The sequence below is a fragment of the Schistocerca serialis genome, chromosome 6, assembly GCF_023864345.2.
Source record: "Schistocerca serialis cubense isolate TAMUIC-IGC-003099 chromosome 6, iqSchSeri2.2, whole genome shotgun sequence".
Taxonomy (NCBI): domain Eukaryota; kingdom Metazoa; phylum Arthropoda; class Insecta; order Orthoptera; family Acrididae; genus Schistocerca; species Schistocerca serialis.
The window spans coordinates 199284880-199312427 of NC_064643.1; the positions used below are offsets into that span (position 1 = coordinate 199284880).

General features: G+C 47.1%; 1 protein-coding gene and 1 pseudogene across 8 annotated transcripts in view; both read right to left on the bottom strand.

Annotated features, from left to right (window-relative positions):
* The window catches only part of LOC126484548 (protein grainyhead), a 321553-nt gene that overhangs the window by 108762 nt on the left and 185243 nt on the right, over positions 1–27548 (bottom strand). For all 8 annotated transcript variants that reach the window (XM_050108104.1, XM_050108101.1, XM_050108103.1 and 5 more), the window contains exon 5: positions 18401–18563. In XM_050108104.1, the coding sequence (XP_049964061.1) occupies positions 18401–18563 (163 nt within the window). The remainder of the gene's footprint in view (positions 1–18400; positions 18564–27548) is intronic.
* Positions 4992–5109, bottom strand: LOC126485770 (5S ribosomal RNA; annotated as a pseudogene).

The following is a 27548-nucleotide window of genomic DNA, read 5'->3' on the forward strand; positions in this document are numbered from 1 at the left end:
ACATTCGGGGGTTCGAAGCCGCGACGGCAGGCAGTGCCGGGCAGCGCGCGAGACAGTCGCACGCAGACGACACGGAGCGCCGATGGCGATGGGCAATTTAGATAGCGGCGGTGTTTGGGCAGCGCCGGCGTTATGGCGGTGTTTACGCGCTATAAAAGCGGCGGCCGGCGACCCTCCATCACGCATTGGCCACGGCTGTCGCGCCGTCCCTGAGCCCGTAATTGCGCCGTTGTCATTTCATTACCCGGCCCTCCGCTGCTGCCGGGACGATGGCGGCGCCGGACCCCCGTCTTCATGTCATACGAGCGCTCGTGGGCGGCAGTTATCCCGAGGAAGGCAATGGGACTCCGCTGCAGTCCGTCACTCCACGTCCCTTCGTTTTCCTCATTATTCTGCATTAATGGGGAACAGCTTCCAGCGTAGACGTAAGACACGTTCTTCGTGGTGACAGTTATGTCAGAAATGACGTAGTTTACCGACACCAGCAGTGCAACATGGATGGATGGAGGGAGGGAGGGAGGGAGGCAGACGGAGAGGGAAGGAGGGAAGGAGGGAGAGAGGGAGGGAGGGAGGGAGGGAGGGAGGGAGGGAGGGAGAGACTAGGATTTAAAGTCAGTTCGAAGACGAGGTCATTAGAAAGTGGCCTAACATCCTACTGGACAAGGATTGGTGTGATATCGGGCGAGCCTTGTTCAAAAGAAGTAATAGTGGCATTCGCCTGAAGTTGTTGAGAACCACGAAAATCCGATGTTTGTGTAGCCGGAAGGTGAGTCGACACTAGCTCCTCTCGAATATGCATCCAGTTCCTTAACCGTTGCAACACGAAACACACAAGTATGGTTTTTCAAACCTTCAAAGTATCTACAAAGTAAAGGGTTTCCTGGCGCTACTGAGCAACATCCTGCAGATTTAACTAGTACGAAACGAGAAACTGGACGAGACACATCTCGTTACTAATCAGCACAATCCGAAATTCCTTCATTGTATAGCAGCTTAACGTATAACATAAAAAGTGCACGCGAAAGGAACTTAATTGATTAATCAGATACGATCAACAACACTGTCACATTGTCCACCGATGTCGCTGTTGTCCACCGGACAGTATCGTCGCGGGATAATGAAGAGGAAAATACAGAACGCTGAAACTGTATTTCGACTTGGTATACCACGCAGTGACATTTCTTTTTAAAATGTCGATGAACACTAGATAGTGTCGCAAAGAAAAGTATCCTAAATTACGCGATTACAAGGCTAGTGGTGAAGATCTGGAGCACGTCACGCTCTTTAAAAACTGAAATGTGACGGACATTTAAAATTGAGATTTGGTGATTATTAGAGACCCAGTAGCTCAGTTGCTCAAGGATTTGGAAGGAAATCGACCGTGGCGTTACTGTGAGGACCAGCCAACAATTTTATTGAAAATACGGTGAACCTAAATCTGTATTAGCTGGACAGTGCTTTAATCACTGCACTACAAATGGATCCAAGTCAAATAACGACAGTGGCAGTGCCTATTGGGTACCCCAAAGCTAACGACAAGGCTTTTATTATCTGGACCCACACAACACTATTACAACTGTTGATCTAATTGCAATTCTGGAAGGCCTGCAATTTGTACAGACGGCAACAGCACACACAATAGTCATAATCTCTGGTGGCATGCCAGCCCTACAACTTATTACAAACAACCATAATAGTTGTACGAATAGCTGCAGCAAATGTCGAGTTTGTGTTTCGGGTGCAGCGGAACTGTCGCAACATCTTGATGGTATGGATGAAAGGCCATTCTCGGATACCTGGAAATGAATATGTAGATGTCCTAACAAAGCAAGCATCTCTACATAGAGCTGTTAAATATTATCAACTCCCTCTCACCGATATGATACCCATATTCCGAAAGCAGTTGTCATCAGACTGGCAAGAGGAATGGTCGAGGAAGTCTAAAATTGAAAGCAGCCGCTGTGCACTCATTGATTTCACGATTCCAAGAGTACCATGATATAATAAAATATATACACCGAGGACCTTCAGGACATAGCGCGGCTGGAATTTAGTCATTGGAAGTACAACAGACACCTCTTTCGGCTCAACCTAAGCGCCAGAGAGGAAGAAGATAGAAACCATATCTAATTACAACGTCCTCGGAACACGTATCATATCAATTTCCTTACATGAAATCTTCAGGCGCTTGGTCAGCTGTTCCCAAAAAATGGTTCAAAAGGCTCTGAGCACTAAGGGACTTAACTTCTGAGGTCATCAGTCCCCTAGAACTTAGAACTACTTAAACCTAACTAACCTAAGGACAACACACACACCCATGCCCGAGGCAGGATTCGAACCTGCGACCGTAGCAGTCGCGCGGTTCCAGACTGTAGCGCCTAGAACCGCTCGGCCATGGCGGCCGGCAGCTGTTCCCAAGCAGGCTCTAAACCTTGTCAGCATCCACTGATACAGAAATACACGAAATACTGGAAGAGTTGGTTAACAGAGCCAACATCCAGATATAGCTCAATCCGCTGCTAATCTAATGGTTTTCATAATTAGAATGCCGGGGGAAGGCCAAAGCACAATTAACTGACGATATTTGCACTTGCTACTCAGCGGTATTTGGAAGGCTCAGCCTATAAATGTATGTCACTATGTTCCTCCTAGATGTATGTGTCTGAAGACTGGTGTATCTTTACACGTGGCTGTGATACCCAAATCTGGTTATTATATACTAATCTCGTGTTCTATCTACACGGTACTTATAGACTGCACAAATATTCAATTTTCTATCCGCAGCTTTTAAAACAATTCTGACAGGACATACAAAAGAGCATTTTATTGTTAATTTTGATACATAGTTATTAATATGGCTTGAAATGGGAAGATCCAAAATGTATACCAACGGTCTTATTTTTATTGCGTTACTAGTAGGATATTTATAACATAAATACCTCTGTGTATCTTCTGTTACATTCTCATCTTGCTTATTTGTTTCAGTATACTGTGGATGTCAAGATTATGTCGCAATCTGTCCTTTGTTAAGCCTGTGTAGCTTCGTACCAGGTTGCGACTTAAAGCAGTATATAACATGTACTGTGAAAACGAAACCAATCCTAGAATCATATTTCAAGTGTCGAGATAACTCTACCGGCATGTACCGAAAGCCACTAAATTAAAAAAAAAGTCATATCTCTACGTTGGTCAGTGTCAGGGGAGGAGATACATCAGATAGCTGTCGTCGTCACAGACTGTACTGCAAACGAAGCACTAAGCCAGTTGGTAGAGGATTCGATTAGGAAAGCGTTATCATTGAAAGGTTTATTTTGCGCAAGAGCTGCGAAATTTAATACTATAGACAGTGTATTTGTGAGGCCAGAGAAAGGGTGACAGTGGACTACAAGGATGGATAGATTAGATTGCATATACAGATGAGATGATCAAATCAGCGGAGAAAGAATACACTGCAGCCTGCAGTATCTTGGAAGATGCAGTCCCACGATTCATAACGGGAAATGACATCTCAGTCAGTTGCTAACTCAGTTGATGCAAGACCGCAGAAGTTCTGACAAAGCCCCCCGGTAATAGCAGTATCTTCAGCGGCAGCTAACTGGTCGTGAAGCTACATTGCGCAAAGATTATAACTTACTTTATTCACACGTGCAGAGACTCCCGCGCGCTAGGAACGGAAGACAGGAATAAATGCAATGGTGTGAAGCTACACACGTAAATATCCGAGACGCTGCAGGAATAAAACAAATCTCTTACTGACATGCGAACAGCTTGCTGCTTGCCGCTTTCGGTTAACTTTAGCTATAACTGTATGCGAGATATCGCACACGGTTACATAGAGAAATATGATGGTGTAGCTTACAGAGATATGGTAGTCGTGAGTATTACGAGCGAAATGCTTGCTTGCTGTGTGGTGAGTTCAAGCAAATTATTGCACGGCAGGATTTCTTGATGCTGTGCGAGAAATGATATACGAGAAAATAAAATTTCTGCTAGCGGCGGCTGGAGGTCTCAGTTCGGCAACATTTCAACTATGTTGGGACTTTGAGTGCAGAAGTAAATCAGAGCGATTAATACGAGCAAGGCATATGTAGCGTCGTTCACAGAAATGCAAATGATGCGCGGTATCCGAGAAGGAGTTGTTTGAGCTACTGAATAAGTATGTTGTGGTGGATGAAAAGTACCGAAGTGATAGGACACGGTGAGAAGCGTTCACGGAAACGGAAAGTTTCATGTTTTCTGTCAGTGTGCTGTCTCTCTAGGTGTCATGGAAACTGTTTGTTGCCACACACACGTACTTACATAAAAAATAGAGAAAATATCGTATTTTTATCGGTAAACGCAGCGACCCTTCGAAACATGCACACATCTCTGTCTCCAGAAGACATGTTGAACTTTGAAGGTTCGGAAGAGCTGCCTTCACAGCTTAGGAACCTTCAATATAGTTTCCCAACGCGACAGGCGTATTTTCATGAATGAATTGGCTACTCTAGTGTGTTACCTACGGAAACATCGCGAAACATTGTAATAATTACATTGACAAACAAAATGCTCTACAGCTTACCCCCCACAGTACTTTATTTTCCTGAAACTGAGGTTTCGGGTTATTAGCCCACTTCCTAACAAAAAAATATTCACCACCATCACCATCAACATCTTCGTCATCGTCGTCGACGTCTTCTATGTGACGTCATTTACTGCATAAGGCCGCATCATCAAACCTTCTGAGTACATTAAAGTTATGGGCACGATCAATATATCACAAAACATGTTAATGTAGTATAACTAACTAACTCCGTCCGAACAGGTCTTGGAAGGCCCAACGGTACCGACCGGCCGCCGTGCCATCCTCACACCACTGGATGCGGCTATGGAGGGGCATGTGGTCAGCACGCCGCTCTCCCCGCCGTTTTGTCAGTTTACGAGACCGGAGCCGCTACTTCTCAGTCAAGTAGCTGCTCAGTTTCCCTCCCAAGGGCTGAGTGCACCCCGCTTGCCAACAGCGCTCGGCAGACCAGATTGTCACCCATCAAAGTGCTAGCCCAGCCCGACAGCGCTTAACTTCGGTGATCTGACGGGAACCGGTGTTAACACTGCGGCAAAGCCATTAGCGTAAATGTAGTATAGCCGTATTAAAATATTACCGATAGATTTGGTACTGATTTTGTTCTAAATGTCGAAACAGCTGTTCGATCATGATAGGTTTAATGGAGATATGCATAATTTAATGGTCGTATTTGACTAAATGAAAGCCGAGAAGCGATTGCTATGCACGATTTCAGGCGGAGTTACGTATATAGGAATGCTGTTGATGGTTCAAATGGCTCTGAGCACTATGGGACTTAACTGCTGAGGTCATCAGTTCCCTACTTACGCCTAATTAACCTAAGGAGATTACACACATCCATGCCCGAGGCAGGATTCGAACCTGCGACCGTAGCAGTCGCGTGGTTCCAGACTGTAGCGCCTAGAACCGCTCGGCCACACCGGCCGGCGAATGCTGTTTAGCAAAAACCAATTTTATGGGAATAGTAAAAGAGAATGTTTCATATTTTTTCGTTGACTCTGGACACAAATACACCCAGGCCATTGTTACTGCTACAATGGGATTCCTGTTTTGGTATTTGTTCCTGGCATTTGTAGTTGAGAAACATGATAGCGGAAACTAGTGTTCATGTGCCAGAGTGGTTCTAAAATAAGCTAAGGAATGCATTAGATTGTATTAAAGACTCGAGCTACTAATGAATTTATTTAGTAATCCTTTTGTTTCTGTCAGTTCCTTAAGCGTCACCTCAGCGGTCTGGGGGCTTGTGTTGTTGCTCATTGACAGGGAAATTGTGAGTTCGATACCCAGTGACCATAGGATTTTCTAGGATGGTGATGTATTAGAGGAAGTCACAAATAGCATTATGAGGGGAAAAGCTTCTTCGATAATTAAAAAGTGACCAAACACTCATGCCATCAAAGCAGCACCACGCTCTATGTGCCATGCGTCACTCATTTTCCACATGTTTTTCCTGTAACTAATCCGCCTCCATAGCTGAGCGGTCAGTGGTATATGGAGGACCCAAGTTCGATTCCCGGTACTGCCAAGGATTATTCCTTGGTAGGAGGGCTGATACAGAACGCACGCAGGCTCATGAGGCCAATTGAGGAGTTGCTTGACCCAACAGTAGCGGCTCCGCGGTCAGTACAGTCTGCAACAACGAACAGGAGAGCGGTGTGCTGATCACATACCCCTCCATACCCATTCACATGAGGCCGCAAGGCAGGTATACATCCCTTGGGCCTTGACGACCGGGATGTGGAGTTTGTGGACTCCAACTGTTTGAGAAAGGTAGCTAAAGGACACATACGTTGCACAATAGGAAAAAAGGGATGACCAAGGGCTTAAGAGGATTGTATATAAATTGAGGGGGATCACTGCTGTCAGCTGCAGCAGGACGTTAGGCGGAATCATCGGCGACCAGTGAAAATGTTTACCGGAGCGAGATACGAACCCGGGACCTTCTGCTTACAAGGCCGGTGCGTGAACCACTGCACCTTTCGGGACACAGCGTTATCGCAACTGCACGTACCATCTCGGTGTCCCTCATGGCCGATCCACATTCTCCCATGTCCGAAAGAACAGACACGATGCATTCACATAAAGGATTCAGAGGAGCAACACAAAGCCTTCGTTTCTTAGTGAACGCTTCCCTGTGGCCGACGAGCGGTACTACTTCTGTAGGTTTATATAATCTCTACACAGCACTCTACCCTTCAGGCTGTATAGCTGCTCCTTGCCCTTTTTTTTCTTCAGCGCTGTTGCCGAGCAACGGGTGCTGGACGCAAATTGATGGGGCAGTGCGGAGTCGCCGATTGAGGCGGTAAGCGCAGCACAGACATTACGCAAAGCAGAGCGCTTAACGAGTGCTAAGTGAGGGCGCCGGTGCGCTGGTGAGCAGAGTCGGCTCACGGCAGAGGCCGGCCTCCCGCAATTTCTGCCCGGAAATTAAAACCACAGCCGTAATAGCGGAGCGCGCGGTCAGCGAACGGCGGACGCTGCGAGGGCAGAGCGCCGTCCGTGTGCCAACACCGCTGCACCAGTTCGCCTGAACTAGCGAGTGGGCCTTCTTCTCAAGCCAGTGCAACATCCTGTTATTTGGTTCGCAGGTCAGCATTTATCGCTGCATCCTATTGGGCAACCCGAGTCTTGTCTGAAAGGTGTACTCGGAATCGGAGAGATCGCGGTATTGAATCTCGGTCGGACCATGGAAATTTTCAATCTGCTTTTAATTTAGCCTTCACCTCTTAACGCTCTGAACAGTTGCCACGAACGACACGTAGTTCGGATTCCACGTTAAAGTGTAAGCCCCCTTTGGATAAGTAGGGTCATGCAAGTCACAGAAGTGGCGTCCATTTGAAACACTTGAACCCGACCATTAAGCCCCACTAGGCAACTATCGCCACATTGCTCTGCTCTCAATAAACTGTCAATCAAGGCGCTGTGATACAATGCCTGAATACCGTAAGGCATACGGCATAAAAGTTGTCATTAAAAATTTCGACCAACGGTATCGTAAAGAAAATAGTACGGTGGGTCGTACTTGTAAACTGCTGACCAGAGTAATGTACACAAGAAACAAAGAAAAACATACTGCACGAAGATCAGTTTAGTAACAGACTCCGTAGCCGAGTTCGCTAATGCACGCTGCAGTGCCACATGGTTCGAAGATAAGCCGGTTCGATTCCTGGTGGCGGATGAATTTTTCACTGCCAATATTTCGCTGGCAAGGGGAGGACCAATGGTGGTGTAAAGCTTCCGACCACCAGTCTTCTCGTCAGTGTTCTAGATTAAATTCCAAACCTCGCTTCAGTGCGTCGTGAAGTGGGGGCATGTGACTCATCCGTTCATCGAATGAGGATGTAAAGCTCGACAGCCTCCTAGATGCTATTCGAGAGAAGTAGGGCACGATCCGCCACCGGGTTATACTCTCTTCCTTCTTTCACCACCACCACCACCACCACCACCATCACCATCATCATCATCATCATCATTACTCAACAACACAACGCGACACTACATTACACACGCATCCATTACACTCACCTACACTTTACAAACACACATACGTCACTACACTTAGATAGCCGCAAGGAAAGAACCAACGTGCGCGGAGAAAGAACGCTCTTTGCGACAGGCGGCCGAGTCCACCCCGTGGGATATCCCAGCCAACAGTGCTATACAGCATTTACATTTTTATCAGTATAGTCTGAGGGCGGGAGTTGGTACTACACAATCAATTCAGACTATTCACTTGGTAATGGAAGGCAGATAAAGTAAAAATAAAGGTGTCTTTCTAGTTGCTGTGGATGTGGAGAGAGATTTCGACAGTCGGAGGTAGGCTAATATTTTTGCAGCCTTTAGAAGACTGGGACTTACGTGCAGACTGGCAAATAACTTACATCATCTACAAAGCGCAAGAATCTGGAGCACAGAGTTTTTATGCATATACTGAGCGGATGGCCACCAATCTCTAGAATGTAATAAGTTTTGTATATCATCTATAAAATGTTGTTCTTTTGACATGTGTCGAAACTAACCAACTCATTTACACAAAAAAGGTAACATTTAGAGTCTTGCCTGCAACCCCCCCCCCCCCCCCCCCCCAAATTCCCTCCTGAAAGAATTTCTGCGGCGGCCGTGACTGGGCTTCCGGGAAAGACACGGTAGTGGAAGAAGCAGGAAGATGTGACAACTAGAATGGCAAAGGCAGAAAAAGCTTGGTCCAATACCAGATTAGTATCAGATACTGAAACATAAATTAAGAAGAAGGTTTTGAAAGTGTACATCTGGAGCTCAGGCCACAGGAAACCCAACAACGAAGTAATTCGAAATACGTTAAAAATTTAGTGGGCACGTAAGGCACACAATGAACTCAAAAGAATAGGTGAAGACATAAGTATGTGGTAGACTCTTACGGCGTTCAGGAACGGTTAAGTTGGCGCTAGAAGGAATGATAGAGGTAGATAAGGACTACAATAGGCAAAGAAAAGTTATAGAAAATACTGAATGGACAACTAAGGAAAAAATATGAGGGTAGTATAAAACCAGAAAGACTGAAGAGAGAAAAAAGAAAGCGTAAGATGGAAACAATGATTTTTTACCACCGTGTATGAAGCTGATGCAATGACTGAACATTTGTCACAAATCGTGGATGCAAGCGCCCGTGAATTGCGACCGGGATAGCTGACTACCTTTTCGAGCTGCTAACGCCAGTAATCACTCATTAACAAATCTCACAGCGGTAGGGGGGGGGGGGGGAGAGGGCACTGAATCTATTTTCTTCGCTACTCACTGGATGAATTCAGGAGGGGAGATGGTATTGAAGTCATGCGCCTACAACACGCGGTAACAAGCGTACCTTTTCGGTGTGCGAAATCTGATGTGCAGCATTCCACGGACCAATTAAATGCTAATAGGCGGGCGTGCTGGGCGAGAATGCGGAAGAAGGCACTCGGCAGAGTCTAGCGCGCCGTAAAGTACCTCCCCCCTTCGCCCCCCCCCCCTCCACGGGTCTACTGACGTGGGTGCCGCGACTGACCCACTCACGGTCACGGGGCGCTACATACTCTTACGTCACTCTATGAGTCGTCGTTTAGTATTTAGAGGGATAAATATTTTGTATCAGCTCAGTCGACAGTGATGCATTTATCATTCCGTAGGACACCACAACAACTTTATATTCGCCCTCTTTTGTATCAGCTCTGGCTGACTAAGGGCTAGATTATGCATATTCATTTACTTGAGTACCTGTTTGCTACTGGCTGTTTGGTCATGAGCATTCATTTTATGATTAACATTTTTCAAAGTGCGCACACTATTCGAGTTAACCACAATTAATTACGATCTTTCGTCCATTTATTCTCGTATGAAGTATATCATAGCTTACTACCTTGGTAGATCACATCTACGCTACTTTCATTGCCCTAAAGCGGTATCTATCGCTCTTGCTTTGAAGACGATAAGATTGAGATCTACTGGCGTACAAAAATATAAGCGACGACGATTTGGTGTAAGAAAACAAATGCAACGACGGTTTATTGGAGACGTAGCACAGTACAGAATGCGAAAGAACTGTCGGTGTCATTTCAAAGAAATCATCCAACAATTCACTTTAATCGTGTTAGGTCACATTTAATCTGGATGGCCGTATGGGATTTTGCATTTCGTTCCACGAATGCGAGGACAGCGTCTTAAACACTAAGGTTTCTCGTTCGGCAAATAGTTGGAGAGTTTTTAGGGACAATGTAATAGCTCCACACGATATGCACGTAACTATATTTTCAAAAAAAAAAAAAAAATGGTTCAAATGGCTCTAAGCACTATGGGACTTAACATCTGAGGTCATCAGTCCCCTAGAACTTAGAACTACATAAACCTAACTAACCTAAGAATATCACACACATCCATGCCTGAGGCAGGATTCGAACCTGCGACCGTAGCGGTCTGGCGGTTCCAGACTGAAGCTCCTAAAACCGCACCGCCACACCGGCCGGCCAACAATATTTTCAAACTGTCCTCTTTATCAGTGTTGGATCTCTGTTGTAAAGACTACACAAACATTCATAGCATTCAGTGATATCGGATTACGAATGTCAGTTGTAAAAGAATTGGTGATACACAATTTCGATTCTCTCAAAACTGAGAGATGTATTTGTGGAGAATTAGCTATGAAACTTGATTTCATATTCGTGGGGACTTCATATCGTCTCACGCGAAGACCACTGCGCAACAATAGTAGCACTTTGTCAGGAGTGAGTTCATGTTCCAGGATTCCGCGAGACAAAGTTCTGCTGCGGTACTGATAACACGTGAATCATAGTGTGCAAACTGAATGGCGCGGCAACTGCAAACGTAGTCCAAGCTTGAAATCGGCTGGACAATACGCTTCTTGTGCGTAAAACGTCTAAACTACAAACAGATTCACAGTGAAATTGTAGAAGTATATGGATCTAACGCAATGTCGCGTACAGGCGTAATGAAATGATGCCAACAATAATTTCACCAAGGATGCAAAAAAGTGGGCGATGCTGATCAGGAAGGAAGGCCACTGACATTCGCAACATACGACACGACAATGTTAACACAGTCAAGGAACCGATTCGCAGCAATCACAGATCTTTTCCAACGATGTCCGCCCATGTAACTGAAGAAGAAAAAGTGATCAGCACAGCTGAACACCATGCGGAGGACCTAAGTTCTGTTCCCGGCCGGGTCAGAGATTTTATCCGCTCGGGCACTGGATGTTATGTTGTCATAAACATTTCATCATCATCGACAAGCAAGTCGACTTGCGATAGGCCGCCGATCAACTTCAGATGGAGGCCGTCGGCCAAAAGCGACATACGATCATTTCGTTTCATTATTTTCGACGATGAGAGTGTTCAGCGCACACCAGTTCCCGAATGGCTCTGTGACCAAGCAGCGGATTTCTATCGCCGAGGGACTCAACGAATGGTAGAGCTTTGGACAACATGGTTGTGGAGATGAAGCAGCGATTAGTATGATTAATCAATTACTCAAAAACAGTCTTAATCGCATTCATTATTATTATACCGCCAACCGGTTTCAACCCCACGTAAGGGTCATCTTCTGGGCGTTTACACCATTGGTCGACTGCTGGTGGTGTCACTCCTGCCTACATAACGGCAGGAAACTATCAAACTATCAATAGTTTACTGCCGTTATGTAGACAGGAGTGACACCACCAGCAGTCGACCACTGGTATAAACGCCCAGAAGATGACCGCTACGTCGGGTTGAAACCGGTTGGCGGTAAAGTAATAATAAATACGATGAAGACTGTTTCTGAATAATTGAATGGTAGAGCGTTCAGACCGTCGTTTGCCGAGACCTGGTGATTATGTTGAAAGATAGAGTAGCGTATCTGCGCCACTATGAAGTGTAACGCAGCATTCAGTAAAAAAAATATTGTTCTCTCATAAGAATGTGTAGCTTCCTTTTTGAAGTACCCTCACATCTACCGACAACCAACACTCATACATAACAGCGATGATATTTTGTTTGTGGGGCTCTCAATTGCGCGGTTATCAGTGTCCGTACAAACTCCCAGTCCTTTCATGTCCAGCCTCGCCTTTTTCTCGAATGAGGATGAAATGATGAGGACAACACAAACACCCAAATCCCCGGTGAAGAAAATCCCCGCCCCGACCGGGAATCGAATCCGGGCTCCGTGATCCAGAGACAGCAACGCTAGCTAGTAGATCACGAGCAGCGGACACACACACTGATTTATGTGCGCATGCGGACGGAGACAGATGTGTGATTTACTACTGTTGGCAAGTAACGGCGCTAAATCTCAAGCGAGTAACTATCAACTACGGCGCGAAAAGTTTGGTAGGGCTTTAAAAGCGGTAACTGCAATATTCGCCACATGATGCAGTGTAGGAGTCCGAAGCAATGGCACAGTCTGTGTCGCGGCTCGAAATACGCCGCCGTTGCGGTTCCTATGAAAACCTCGGCCATCTGTTACTCGAGCTCGCAGCTTCATACCTATTTTAGTGTTTCAATAGCCAGCTTTTTGCTAAAAGCACGAAAAGCTCGAAAATATATTACGCTGACATCTGCACCTAGGAGACAAAAAAATATGGATGGAAAATGTGAACAAATGGGCAAATTTCTTGAGCAAGGGACATGAAATAACTTGTAGAATTTATCACTCTTTCAGGCAGAGAGCTCTCTGGCGTTTATGATGCAGTGGGAAACGTAGCGAGAAAGGTCAGCCGTCCGCGGAGCGGCGGCTAAGAAATTGGGGGAGGTGGGGAGGGGGGGGGGGGGGGTGGGACCGTGATATACTGCCGGGAGCTCGGGCGCTTCGGTGAAATTTTAACTGCCGCCTTTTTGTGCGCTTCGCTCCGAGACGGATAGCACGGGATAGGCAGTGCTCGATAGTGAGGTAGCCGGCTGCTGGGATTTAGTGGTGGTCGGCGAAACCAGAAGGCAGCAATGATCAGGAATCCAATAGAGGCCGTTGCTTTCGAGAAAGTAGTCGCTTGCTCGAAGTATGATCGACTCACTAACATCACAAATGCCTCGTCACGGAAGGGAAGCAGGCAGTATTTTTCGAAATAGCACATCCTTGACAGGTTTAAAAATCTGAAGACTCCGGACAAAGGCGAGTAGTTTTCTTCAATTCTTGTCGTACCTACTGTAATAGGGATATTCATCCACGTTTTTTTGTTTTGTTTCTCATCTGTCGAAAACGATTTGGGTAAAGCACGGAGTATAATAATACGTCTTGCAGTAGGGTAAGTTGGTAAAGAGTTCTCTTAACTGGGTGAAATCAACCCATTTAAGAATTTCCTGTTTGGGTAGCTGTGTTCCGTCATACGCTTCCTTGGAATAACAAGCTGAATTTATTTGAAAATACAAATCTGCAGCAAGGCGAGAAATTCCACGTCGGGCAGTGAAATTTGAATTACTCGAAAGCTGGACAGTGAGAGGAGAACGAAATACCACTGGAATATAAATCAAAACTCCTACTTTTACAACTAGGTGCTACGCCACTTCAAGAAATAAGGATTATCAATTTGAGGGTCGAAAGGCTCTAACAATCTGGTGCTGTCAATCGCAGCGCTGCAGACAGAGCTGCGCAAACTTTCACCATTACACGCTCTAAATACTTCGCTAAGAAAAACTCGATCTCCCCACACCTTTACCTCCTAAGTGATTGTTCGCGGATTGGGACGTAATTAGTGCCTTACGCAAGAATACGAAGCGGTTACCCGTTATTGTGTATCATCATGTCACTAATTATCAACTTAAGAATAGTGTTATAGGTAAAGACACAAACTACAACAAAAAAATATCGTATCTGTGTGATACCAGAGACAGTGCCGAACTCAACGAGAATGAACAAAATACATAGATAGTACAAAGGGAGCACTTGCAATGTACGTTAAAATGTTCTCGCGGCCGCGAAACAGTTAGTGCTAAGTGCACGCATTAAGTCCGCGATTAGGCGACAGGCGACCGATGTTAGTGCTGTTATAGGCAAACAGACGGGCTTCGCAGTTCTCTTAATTACAGGTTCAGGGTTCTTTCCAGTACACGCCAGCGCGTTATCAGGCTAACGACCAATGATACGTAGAGAGTAGCAGTGAGTACACGGCAATTATTCAACGAGCGCTTTTTCTCCTCCAGCCGGAGATAGTGCTGAGCGGGTGTGGTGTCAATGGAACTAACAACAAGCTCAAACATTTTTATGGTGACAGCTACGTATGTTTGTTTTCTCGTATTTTTGATTAGCGACTACGTACCAGTTTGGAGCTGTTTCAACGACGCTCAAGGGACGCGGAACAGGACACTCCGTTGTCCCGGAATCCAAAGTCGCCTTGCACCTACCAGAATAATAACTTATTCCTCAGCTGTCGTAGGCGAAGGGGGCAGTCTTGGACTTTTCTGATCCTGTTTCTCTGCTCGAAGCACGCACTGGATGACATGAAATGGCTCTAAATGATGACCAACGAGCTATAGTATTATCGCACACTATGGACAATCTTGTTTTTGTGTTCGGGTCCCATAATGTCATTTCACCCTAGATGTCAACGGAGTGGAACAGAAAGAACGGCGACAGCACCTTCAAATAGTGATGCGTTCACCAGATGCGATGTCGTCACGTTGCTGCGCTTCGCCCAATACCGAACAGTAAAGGTTGTGCGATTCCATCCAAGATAGAAAAAATCGAAATATATTATCTGTATTAAGGAATTGGCAGTGGTAACGTTTATTAATAGCCAAACAAAAATTGATAAGAGAGGTTCTTTTTTGTCTTATATATCGTGCTCTTTTCCTTTTTTAGTAGCAAATCTCACGAAAAACATCAATACTTCTTTCCACAAATAAAGCTACTGTTCTTTCTTTTTCCTGGCCTTTATCCCGTATCGTCACGGGGTCCACATGTTAATTATTGGATTTGGAAATATTAATCGCCTCCATTTCCACCCAAGGACGGAATTTATGTACAATAACTGTGTGCCTATAGTGTTATCCACTTGCGAATTTTTTCTAAATGTTCGCGAACCGTGTGGCAATGGCGGGACGTGGGTATCCGCCCGATATTCACCAATTCGGATGCGGAAAACCGCCTAAAAATCACTTCCAGCACAGTCGACACACCAGTCCTTCCGTTAATCGACGCCAAACCGGTGTGCCTCGCCGAATCTGGATGCAGTGCGGTATTGCTCTCGGCTATCCGGCGCTGGTCAGTAAAGCTAATTTGGTACTGTTAAAAAGACTACTCTATGAAAATTATTTCATTAGTTTTTTTTTTTCTTTGGGTGGGTATTGTGAAACACAAATCACTTTTTCGCTTTCAGATATCCAGCGTTTCTTGTGAAAGAGCAGTCATTGGAGGAATATCCAAGTTACATGAATAATTGGGGTTTAAGGAATGGAAAGGAAACGGAAGAGGAAAGAGACGGAGGAAATAATGACTTGCAGCCGCTCAGGGCATTGCAGCAATGCAATGCTAGGAGGCATCAAGGGATCACATATTTATCATTGGAGGGCAGCGTGGAGGGTAAAAATCGTAGAGGAAGACCAAGAGATGAATACACTAAACAGATTCAGAAGGATGTAGGTTGCAGTAGGTACTGGGAGATGATGAAGCTTGCACAGGATAGAGTAGCATGGAGAGCTTCATCAAACCAGTCTCAGGACTGAAGACGACAACAACAACAACAACAACAACAACAACAACAGTTTCAGTGCGGGTGCTCAATCAACATCCGAACTCTTACGGGAATCAAAAATCCGCGAGTATGGGGCTAATGGGCGGGGAGTTGGCAATATGTTTCTGATGGAAAGCGTGTCCGGGTGGCTCAGGCCGTTAACGCAACCGTTCTAAAGAAGCGGAGGTTCCGGTTTCGAGTCTCGGTCCAGCAAAAATTTTCAATTCTTGTCATTGCATTGGCGCAGTACCCTGAGCGTCTGGTAGTCATTATTTCCTTCCTATCTTTTTCCCCATCCAGTTTCCTTTCCATTCCAGTCACCCCAGTTATTCACGTACATGTCCCAGCCGCTTCATCGGGAGTCTCATGTCTGTAATATACAAGTCCATACGGAACCATTACACTCATCCTCGTCACCGTCTCCCCTCCCCCCAGTCTACAACCGTCATTTGAAATGCATTGTGGAATTGATATTTCATTCCGCCAAATGTGAATCGAGCGAGTTCAGGTACTTTATGATCGAGACATGTAACATCGTACGAAAGACTGATGACTTACTGCCAAGGAACAGCCTACGACATTGCTAAGAACAGATATCGGGTCTGAACAGTAATTAGCAGATGGGGCTTCGTACGCCGGAGGCTGTATTTTCGGGTTACCTTCTCTTGCAATGTGACGGACAAAACTCCGGGAGACGAGCGTAGTAGGCAGAGCACTCGCAGAGCCACACGAAGCGCGCCCAGCTAGCTCCTCGGACCGGTGCCTGATAAGGTGGCCAGATACGACGCTGGAAACGCCGCGCGACCAATCAATTACCCCTCCCGGCCGGCGGCGCACTCCTCGCGAAAGATAACATTGTCCGCGAGCCCGGGCTCCACCTCCCCGCTTCGCCCCCGCCTTTACTCACCGCAGCGCCGCGTTCCCCGGCGAGCATCAAGATCGAAATTATAGAAATCTCCCGCGGGCGGCTGAGTGCTGTTTTACATAAGTAATAAGCAATCGTGAGAAAATGCAGGCGCGACTGAGATTGCTGATCCGGCGGCCCGCCGTAATTGATTCTACTGCGCCTGCGTACTCGTACGCGCGTTTCATGGCGATCCTTTTGTGTGTGTGTGTGTGTGTGTGTGTGTGTGTGTGTGTGCGCACGCCACATGGCCAGCCGAGAAAGGCGTCAATTATAGACGCGCTGTTCTGAATGGATACCGCCCAATGGGTATGCGCGAGCCGTTTATGGCCGAGGCTCCTTTCACCCGTTGGGGAAATTCTCTGTCGTTCCCCGTGTCTCCCTCCCCCTTTCTTTTTCCACGCCCCTCTCCGCCCACTCACGGGGAGTCCGGCGAGGTCCTTGGATCCTCGCCAGGTCTGGCTCCGTCCGTCTACTGCCGCGCCCGCGACAATTATAATTAATTGCATTTAATTTCCTGTTGCGTCATACCCCGCATCGGAACGGACCGTTTATTTCTTGCCCCTCTTTTCCTTTTTTTAAATTTGGCTTCTACGTCTCTTGCAAATCGTCACCAGTACGGCGCAATTTCCTGCGTAAATTTCTATCGATGAAAAAAGCCAGACAGTTATCGCTCGGCCATGTAGAACGGAATGGAGTTGGGGGAAGTAATTAAACGTTTGGACCGGTCTGCTTTAATATCCAGGTATGCACTGCTGTTGAGCAATTGTTTTGTCGAACTGCGTTGACCATGTATTATCTGGCGCAAAGAAAACTCGCTAGACGCGACTTGTAATTCGAAATTAGCTTGCACTGTGTCCGAGAACCATGAATTTCATTATTTGGCATACACCTGTTTTCCAAGTAAACGTAACGTTTCTTTTACCTGATTGACAAAAATGTTATTTTATAGCATAGTTGACTTTATTGCCATTTTTGCATTTTAGACTCACCACAAAATCTCCAGTTTGAATTTATTTCACTCTTGCGATTTAGTGTCATTATATGTGTTTGTGTATGCCAACGAAAGTACGAAAACGAGTGAATCTGAAACCTTCTCGGTAACCACTTAACGTAAGAGTAATATAAACTAATTTGTAAGTCTTGGTGGTCTGAACAAGAAAGTCGCAGTCCAATTTGTATCCTGGAATAATATCTGCAACTGCTCATCTCTCTCACCTCTATTAAAGCTTTGTGTGAATGGCAAACACGAAGCCACACCATCGATCGAAATCCACGTCCAACGGATGAGTCAATTTTCTGCCCATCTCCCCCCGATTCTTGAAATATATGTTATGGTATGCAAGGAGAAAAGTTTAGCATAGTTCCTATACACCATGTCTTGTACACAAACAATGTGACCATAATAAGGTGAAGATGATGATTATTTCAAGTTTCATTTTGGATATGAACAATGAACGCTTTAGATTTAATATGCTCGTGACATAGGACTGATCATAATATCAACAGCGTGCTGTCCATTAATAAAAAAGAAAAAAATTTAGACATTTTCTTGTCAGAAACGAGCCTTCCAGACCTTAAAAGAGGTGAGTACGAAAACAATTATCCGCTGTATATTTTATTTAGGAGCATGTCTCTTTCTGTGTGGACTGCAAGAACATCCGGTGACAGTATACGGTATGCTGGGAGAAGTAGGCTAGTACTAGTAATTTCGCCAGGCAGCAGGGGCTGAAGGAGGAGATAAAAAGCAGCAGTAACTCACCTTAACTGTCTGACTTTTGAGCGGCTTGTCGGGGTCCGGAATGTACTCGAGCGTGATGCCGTAGAACTGGCCCTTATTGATGTAACTTATGCGGTCGTCCTCCCGCCTCTGGCTCGTCGATATCGGCGTCTCCAGGTGGTACTTGAAGCCGCACGGGGAGAATCTGCGTTTCAGAACATCACAGTCATTGTACAAGTAAAACAATAGGCCTCGTACTCAGTAAAAAAAAAAAAACTATAATTATGAAAAAAGGTTTAGACACACACTACTTCAGGCACAATTAGTAACTGAATACATAAACGAAATCCTGTCCGAGCAGGCCTCGGGATGCGCAAAGGTGCCGACCGACCGCCATGTCATCCTTAGTAGATAGGAGTCATTGGATGCGGAAATGGTGGGGCATATGGTCTGCACACCGTTCCCGCGGCCGTTGTCAGGTTTCGTGATCCGTTCCGCTACTTCTCTATCATGTAGCTGCTCAACTGGTCTCATGTTACGAAACATCTTTGACGATATGTTCTTCATGTAATTACCTTACCTTCCGATAAAGTCACCCTTAGAGGTGACGAAACCTGGTCAAGGTATATAGAAAACCTATGCAACCGGTAGGCTGATTTTTACATATTTTTCAAACGACATGAGTGTCTTTTCTAACAGCACGACATCGCCTGCAGCACTTCTTCTGGGCCCTCGACCACTTCGAGTGGACCCTAGACGATTGAAAAATCGTTAATTGGTCAGATGAGTCCCGATTTCAGTTGCTAGGAGTCGATGGCAGGGTTCGAGTGTGGCGCAGACTCCACGAAGCCATGGGCTCAGGTTGTCAACAACGCACTGTGCAAGCTGGTGGTGGCTCCTTAATGGTGGGCGCTGTGTTTACATGAAATGAACTACGGTCCAACAGAACCGATTAGTTGCTGAAATGGTTATGTTCGGCCACATGGATCATTTTCTGTCATTGATGGACTTCACGTTCCCAAACAACGATGGAATTTTTATTGATGACAATGCGTGATGTCAGCAGGCCACAACTGTTCGCGACTGGTTTGAAGGACATTCTGGAAAGTTTAAGCGAATGATTTGTCCTGGCAAGTCGCCTGACACGGATCCCATCAAACGTTTATAGGACATAACCGAGAGGTCAGTTCGTGCAGAAAATCCTCTACCGGCATCACTTTGCAATTGCAATCAGCTATAAAGGAAGCATGGTTCAATATTTCTGCAAGGGACTTCCAATGACTGGTTGAATCCATGCCACGTCGGTTTGCTGCTCTACACCGAACGAAAGAAGGCTCGACACAAGGTATTATGAGGTATAGCATGACTTTCGTAAGTTCAGTGTACATCCTTGTCTTACACCATTTCTAATCCGAGGACAGCATTCTCGGTTTTTTCACTCAGTTAGCAGTACGGCTCAATGAAAAAAAAAAAAAAAAAAACGACGTCGCACGATGTTAGACACAGACATTCCTGTCGCCAGCGACACACATCGCGTCTTCGACCGGAGCGCGCACAGTGCGACGAGCGGCGGTGGCGACTCGGCCGGCGTAAAAACGGCGACGGCGGCGGCGGCGGCGCGTCCGCCGTGGCGCGGCGGCAGTCCACGCGCGTCGCGGCGGTTCCGCTTTAGGGCGGCGCGGACACCGGCCGGCGCACGCGGCGCGACTCCCTTGCGCTCATTTTGCCCTTTCGCGTCTCGACGCCGCCGTCCGGCCGGCGAGCCTCCCTCGCTTTTTTGCGCCTCGCGACTAAGTGGAATGCCGCGCACCGGCTAACAGTACCCTCGCTGCTTTCAGATGGCCGCTTACCTGCCCGTATTCGCGCGCTCCCGGCCCTTCATCATTCGAACAATACGTTACCGCCTTGCGACGCTGGAATTCGCAGCGTGCACGAGATAACGGATAACTTACAGCGGCCGGCAACGACTACGTTTTGCCGCAATGCCAGGAGAGCGATAAGGTCTTTTCCTTCAATAAAGGGCTCCACCTCTATCTCACTCGTTTGTTGTGGTCGTCATGGCGTAAGCGTAAAATTCAGGAAACGACACACAGTAATACAGTGGCGTGTAAAACATCAGCACGAAAGCAACTTTCGCATAATGTGACCAAGGAAACTGGTGCACTTGCCTAATATCGTGTAGCCGGCCCCGGTGGCCGAGCGGTTCTAGGCGCCTCAGTCCCGAACCGCGCGACCGCTACGGTCGCAGGTTCGAATCCTGCATCGGGCATGGATGAGTGTGATGTCCTTAGGTTAGTTAGGTTTAAGTAGTTCTAAGTTCTAGGGGACTGATGACCTCAGATGTTAAGTCCCATAGTGCTCAGATCCATTTGAACAATAATATCGTGTAGGTTCAAATGGCTCTGAGCACTAAGGGACTTAACTTCTCAGGTCATCGGTCCCCTAGAACTCAGAACTACTTAAACCTAACTAACCTAAGGACAGCACACTCATCCATGCCCGAGGCAGGATTCGAACCTGCGACCGTAGCGGTCGCGCGGTTCCAGACTGTAGCGCCTAGAACCGCTCGTCCACTCAGGCCGGCTTATCGTGTAGGGCCCGCGCGAGCACGCCGAAGTGGCGCAATACGACGTGGCATGAACTCGACTAATGTCTGAAGTAGTGCTGAAGGGAACTGGAACCATGGATCTAGCAGGGCTGTCCATAAATCCGTAAGAGTACGAGCTGGCAGAGATCTCTTCTGAACAGCACGTTGCAAGGCATCCCAGATATGCTCAATAATGTTCATGTCTCGGCAGTCTGGTGGCCAGCGGAAGAGTTTAAACTCGTAAGAGTGTTCCTGGAGCCACTCTGTAACAATTCTGGACTTGCGAGGTGTCGCATTGCCCTGCTGAAATTCCCCAAGTTCGTCAGAATGCACAATGGACTTGAATGGATGCAGGTGATCAGACAGGATGCTTACGTACCTGTCACCTGTCGGGGTCGTATCTAGACGTATCAGGTGTCCCCTATCACTTCAAGTGTGGACGCCCCGCACCACGCCTTCACCAGCTTGAACAGTACCCTGCTTGACAGCAGGGTCCATGCATTCATGAAGTTGTCTCGATACTTGCACACGTCCATTCGCTCGACACAGTTTGAAACGAGACTGGTTCGAGACAACATGTTCCCAGTCATCAACAGTGCAATGTCGGTGTTGACTGGCCCGGGCGAAGCGTAACGCTTTGTGTCGTGCAGTCGTCAAGGATACACGAGTGGGTCTTCAGCTGCGAAAGCCCATATCGATGATGTTTCATTGAATAATTCACACGCTGATACTTTTTGATGCCCCAGCATTGAAATCTTTATGAATTTGCGGAAGGGTTGCACTTCTGTCACGTTGAACGATTCTCTTCAGCCGTCGTTGGTCCCGTTCTCGCAGGATCTTTTCCCGGCCGCAGCGATGTCGGATACTTGATGTTTTACCGGATTCCTGATGTTCACCGTACATTCGTGAAATGGTCATACGGGAAAATTCCCACTTCATCCCCACCTGTGTGATGCGCCGCTTGTTGTCTTATATCGGCATTGCCGACGGCAGAGTCGTATTCTGCGTGTCTTCATATCTCTGTATGTGAATACGCAATCCTATACCACTTTCTTTGGCGCTTCAGTGGAGAAAGTACAGCTACAGTGTAGTATAGAAGATAGCTGAAAGAAATGCTCGGCAACGTCCTCAACACAAAGTCACACTTTAGTGCGAGACGATGGTGCCGAGCGGAGCTTCAATCCCTTAACGCTTAACCATCAGGACAACGAATACGTGGTCGAAAGTGCGAATAAATTTAAAAAATAATATGCGAACTGTGGTGCTTCATCTGTACATTAACATAAATCTGTCGGACTCCTTAGCTCAGAGTCCAAAGTGTCACGTTGTTATGCGGAGACCTGTGTTCGATCCCCGGTACTACCGAGGATTTTTCCTTCATGGGAGCACTGGAATAGGGTGCACTCAGCCTCGTGATGTGAACAGAGGAGCTACTTGACTGAGAAGTAGGGGATCTAAGGCCAAGAAAGCAGACAACGGTCGGGAGAGCGGAGTGCTGACCCCACGGCCGTCCATACCGCATCCAGTGACACAATTGGGAGAGGACGACACGGCGGTCGGTCAGAACCGATTGATATATCAGCGCCACAGCCTAGAAGGAAGGAAGATGGGGTTTAACGTTCGGTCGACATCGTGGTCTTTAGAGACGGGGCATATGCTCGGATTGTGTCAAAGATGGGGAAGGAAATCGGCCGTGCCCTTTCAAAGGAATCATCCAGGCATTTGCCTGGAGGGATCTAGGGAAATCACGGAAAACCTAAATCAGGATGGCCGGACGCTGGTTTGAACCGTCGTCCTCCCGAATGCGACTCCAGTGTGCTAACCGCTGTGTCACCTCGCTCGGTCACAGCCCTGAGGTTTGCCTTTTGCGAACCTAAACCTGGATGACTGGATGCGTGTCCAATGCCCTAACAGCAGAGCCACCGTTTTAGAGATTCGCTGTACCTGCAAAATAACTTCTGCAGTAAGCTCTGAAGCTGGAGCCAAGGGGAGTGCAAACTCCGGCCGTACCCGACGCCAGGTAGCTCAGCGGAGACTCTCTTCACACTTGGCGCTGATGAATTCGAAGTGCTGAGAGTCACCTGGAGCAATCGGCACGTTTACTTGCAGGCTGCGGCTACCTCGTACTGCCGGCGCGTAATGGCTGCGATATTTTACCGGCGGCGCAGATCGCAAGCAGCCGTGCCGTCCTTTTCTTCGCGCTGGGGTCTGAAATGGCTACCGCGTTTAATCCCCGTCACGAGGCTTAACGTTTAAGGCGCGGAGCTCGGGGAGAATGCGCCGGCGGCCTAGAGGAACCGGCCGGCGAGCTCTTACGCGAGCGACAACCCGAGGTGCGGGAGTTCTTACGGCGATTAGCATACAGATGACTGATACCGGCGCGGGCAAAAGCCCGTGGAAAGTGCGTCCGCGTGTGATGCGCAGTCGGCTTCTTTAGAAGCCGCCTTCGCAACGGCGACGCGCGCACGTCGCCTGGGAATGCGGGCTGTTCTCGGTGGCTGGTCAAGAGTGCAGAGGAAAGCTGCGGGAGAAACCAGAACGGCAGAACGTTATCGCCTGCGCGGAATGTCGGGTATTTCGGTCCACGAGCCGTTGAAACGACACAAAGACGGAAATGGAAACGGTCCAGCGCCTTTGCAAGAGAGTGCAACATCTGTTTGGCGTACAGATTATTGGAGACTTCAGCACTGCCGTGATTGGAGAAGGTACGGGAAGGAAGCTGTGAAAATTCATCCCTTAAGGAAATGCTACACAGAAGACTGGAACAGAAAACTGAGGCTGTTTCAGATGACGGTCAGTGTAGCTGTAGAAAAGTTAGTCACCAGAAACGCAGAGCTTAATTATGTGGACAAACCGTAAGAAACATTAAGGGGAGGTTTACTATCTTTGGCCCGAAAAAAAGCATGTTTTCAGAATTTTTTTCTCGGGAGGTGTTATAGATATCAATGTCAAATTTGGTCAAAATGTTTACTGATATTTCCTCTACAAACAGGAATTTTTTCGACCGATAATGTCGAAGAGCAAACGCAGAAGTGCCGTCGGAACGAAACAAAATTTCGATATATACCTCCACGCGCGGTATGTCACAGGTCAGCTGGCTCGTCTGAAATCAAAACTGAGTTGACGTTAGCGAAGCATATAAGATTCTTTAGGAGTTGTATTTCGCTTAAGTTATTTGGACCATAGGAAACAAAATTGCAACCATTTGAAAAAATAGGGTTTTTTTTCTATCGATTTTTCGACTTCGTCGGCCAAGTAAAAATATTTATAGTTGATGGATCGGAATAAAAGTGGTACAACTCCTAGACAATTTAGTTAGCTTCGTCGGAAACAAAGAATCATGCCAATCGGTTCAGTAGATTTGAAGTTACCATACTGCGCGATAAAAAAGCGTCACTTCGAGAAAAAGGCGTTTGAAGTTTTGGCTACATATAAATGCAATATTATGCAACGTACGTTCCTATCTGCTATTCCGGGTCCATAAACTAGTCCTCCTTCTTCGTCATAGAGGGCATTCTGCTCGATCTGGACCATCCTGCGCGGCTCCACAGCCGCTCGTACGGCCGGTGACAAGCGGTTTTCGGCCGCTTGAATCCGGTGGTCGTCCGAATGATTGGCGAACTGCGTCGAATAGAGTCCCAGGGTGACGTCCATCGTTGTCATGGTCTTCAGAATTGCTGAATGCCCTTAGTTGAAGCTGCTCACTGCCAGGAAAGTCGCAATCTCCACAGCCTTCGCACCAGAATGCAAATGCTTGGGGGCTAAATTCCAAATACACGCTTTCGAACTTTCATTTGACTTTTGTGTGTTTCCTCCCAAGCACCGGTACAATAACTCGTCCTCCGAAAGAAAGAAACTGGTGCGTGAAAAAGGCCGATTTCAGGCAGGTGAATTTTTTTTGTTCAACCGCGAATAACAAACATTTCCGTTTCGGAAAAACCGCTTCAGGTGTGGATTCTAAACCCTTTAATGGGTTCAAAAATCCAATTTTAAAAAAAATTCGATTTTTTGAACCAAAAGATAGTGAACCTTCCCTTAAGAAACTTTGACAGGATTTGTAGACCTAGAAGAATGTTCGACCAACGTAAAATAGTGCAAGGTGTTTGAAATCTTCGGAAAAATAGTTATAAGATACAGGGTAAAACGGAAAACACAGAACCCTAGCGATTCGCGTAATCTACGCACAAAGTATCTACCACTGAGCGATTTTAATGGCGTAGCGATAGTATGTTACACACGCAGTCAGTATTTATGAATCAGTCTGCATATTGGTGGAAACAATATCAAAATCCCCACACTTAGAAATAAAAACGCGGTGGGTCACTTTACATTACATAATAGGTGTTTCAAAATCTTTGCATCAAATTTCTCTTTTAGTAGAATGAGATTTTCACTCTGCAGCGGAGTGTGCGCTGATATGAAACTTCCTGGCAGATTAAAACTGTGTGTCGGACCGAGACTCGAACTTTGTCTTTCGCGGGCAAGTGCTCTACCAACTGAGCTACCCAAGCACGACTCACGCCCCGTCCTCACAGCTTTAATTCCGCCAGTACCTCGTCTCCTACCTCCCAAACTTCACAGAAGCTCTCCTGCGAACCTTGCAGAACTAGCACTCCTGCACGAAAGGATATCGCGGAGACATGGCTGAGCCACAGCCTAGGGGATGTTTCTAGAATGAAATTTTCACTCTACAGCGGAGTGCTAGTTCTGCAAGGAGCTTCTGTGAAGTTTGGAAGGTAGGAGACGAGGTACTAGCGGAATTAAAGCTGTAAGGACGGGGCGTGAGTCGTGCTTGGGTAGCTCAGCTGGTTAGCCGGCACGGTAGCTCAGCGTGTTCGGTCAGAGGGTTAGCTGCTCTCTGTAAAAAGAAAACTGAGTTAACTGATCAAGGATGAACTTAAACGGGTGTCTCGCGACGTCCGGCCCAAGCAAATGCAACGAACAAAATGAGATTAAAAAAAAAGTGGTTAAAAAAATTGGCAGAGCACTTGGCCTCGAAAGGCAAAGGTCCCGAGTTCGAGTCTCGGTCCGACAAACAGTTTTAATCTGCCAGGAAGCTTCTCTTTTAGTAGATGCCGACCCTAGGACGACGATATATCACTTGCTGTATTTGCATGCAAATTGGAGCCTTCGTCGCCGATGACCAGTAGTCTGCATGGATGCTTAAACCAGGTGCCTGCTGCGGAGGCCCATAGGCAGCAACGTTCGCTGAACGGTTGCTGAGGACACACAGTTGGTTGCACGTCTGTTCGTCCATACATATATCTGCAGCCGTCATTCATCCCTGTCACCTATGGTCCTTAGAGGACCACAGTTGCCTCTGCGCCAGTTTTGGATAGCGCCATTTTGCCATGCACGTTATACTTTGATCATGGCGACACGTGAACAGTTTACAGACCTAGTCGATTTAGAAATGGTCCCACCCTTGGCTGGAAAGCCAACGATCATGCACTTTTGAGCATCAGATTAATCGCACCGTTGCGACAACGACTACACTGTTTTCCACGTCCCCCGAACACGATTTATATACCTTCGACTGCTACTCCTGCCACTTGCCATTGTCAGCGGTTGTTGTACGTTGACATCGAACATAGGCAGTGGTCGCATTGATTTAACTGGACTGTGTACTTTGTGAGAACAATAGATTGGCGCTTTTTCCATAAAAGCTGTTTTTTATGTGTCTTTTTGCTCTTAGTCCGCCCCGATATCTGAATGGTCAGCGCGGCGGTCTGTCACGCCAAGGGGCCCGGGTTCAATTCTCGGTTGGGGCGGAGATTTTCTCCCCTCAGGGACTGGGTGTTGTGTTGTCTTCATTATCATTTCATCGTCTCCAGTGGAAGGCAACGGGAAACCACCACTGGAATCACTTCCCTAGACTCTCATGCGGTGGACCTCTCTGAAGAGGCTTCCCCCATGACAAGCCCTGCCGTACGGCAGAAGACAAAGTTTTTTATGGGGTTCTTTCTCGTAGGAGAGGTGTGTCCCAGAAGAGTGTAATTTCAGCAGGTGAGAGGCACATCGGGGATTTCTCGCTCGGACTTTCCCGCGGCCGTGATATTTAGTGCGGCAAGCAGGAAAACGCGCCGAGCCAAGCTGCGGAGGCTCGGAATATTAATACGGGATACGGCGGCAGCCCACGCCGGGACAGCTAATGAGGCCGGAGAGGAGATTAAGGGCAGCGCGGATCGTGCAGGCCTGGGTGCGTTCGCGGCGGAAAGGTCGTCCGTCATGCACGCCCCAGTGACTGCAATCGGCCAGCCGCCCACATTCCACGGAGAAAGTGGAAATCCGCCGGCGTGTCGTGCATGATATTACTTGGCGGTGACAGTACCGCCGCTTACGTAAACCCGCCCGTGCTCCATATAGAGAGCGCCGGTGCCGGGCAGTTGGCAAGTGATCGAGTTACAGGGCCGTGTCTTAATTTCGTCAGGCGTGGACAAGCAGGCGGAAGCTGCGGCCCAAAGTAAGAGCGCGTATTGCTGCCGGGTGACGACACCGTTTTTCAGACGTGTGCTGTGCTTATTAGGTGTGCGGCAACGAAATCAGCAAGGGAAGTGAGGTATGGCAATATCTCGCCAATTTCGAGGTGGTTAAGAGCTGTCA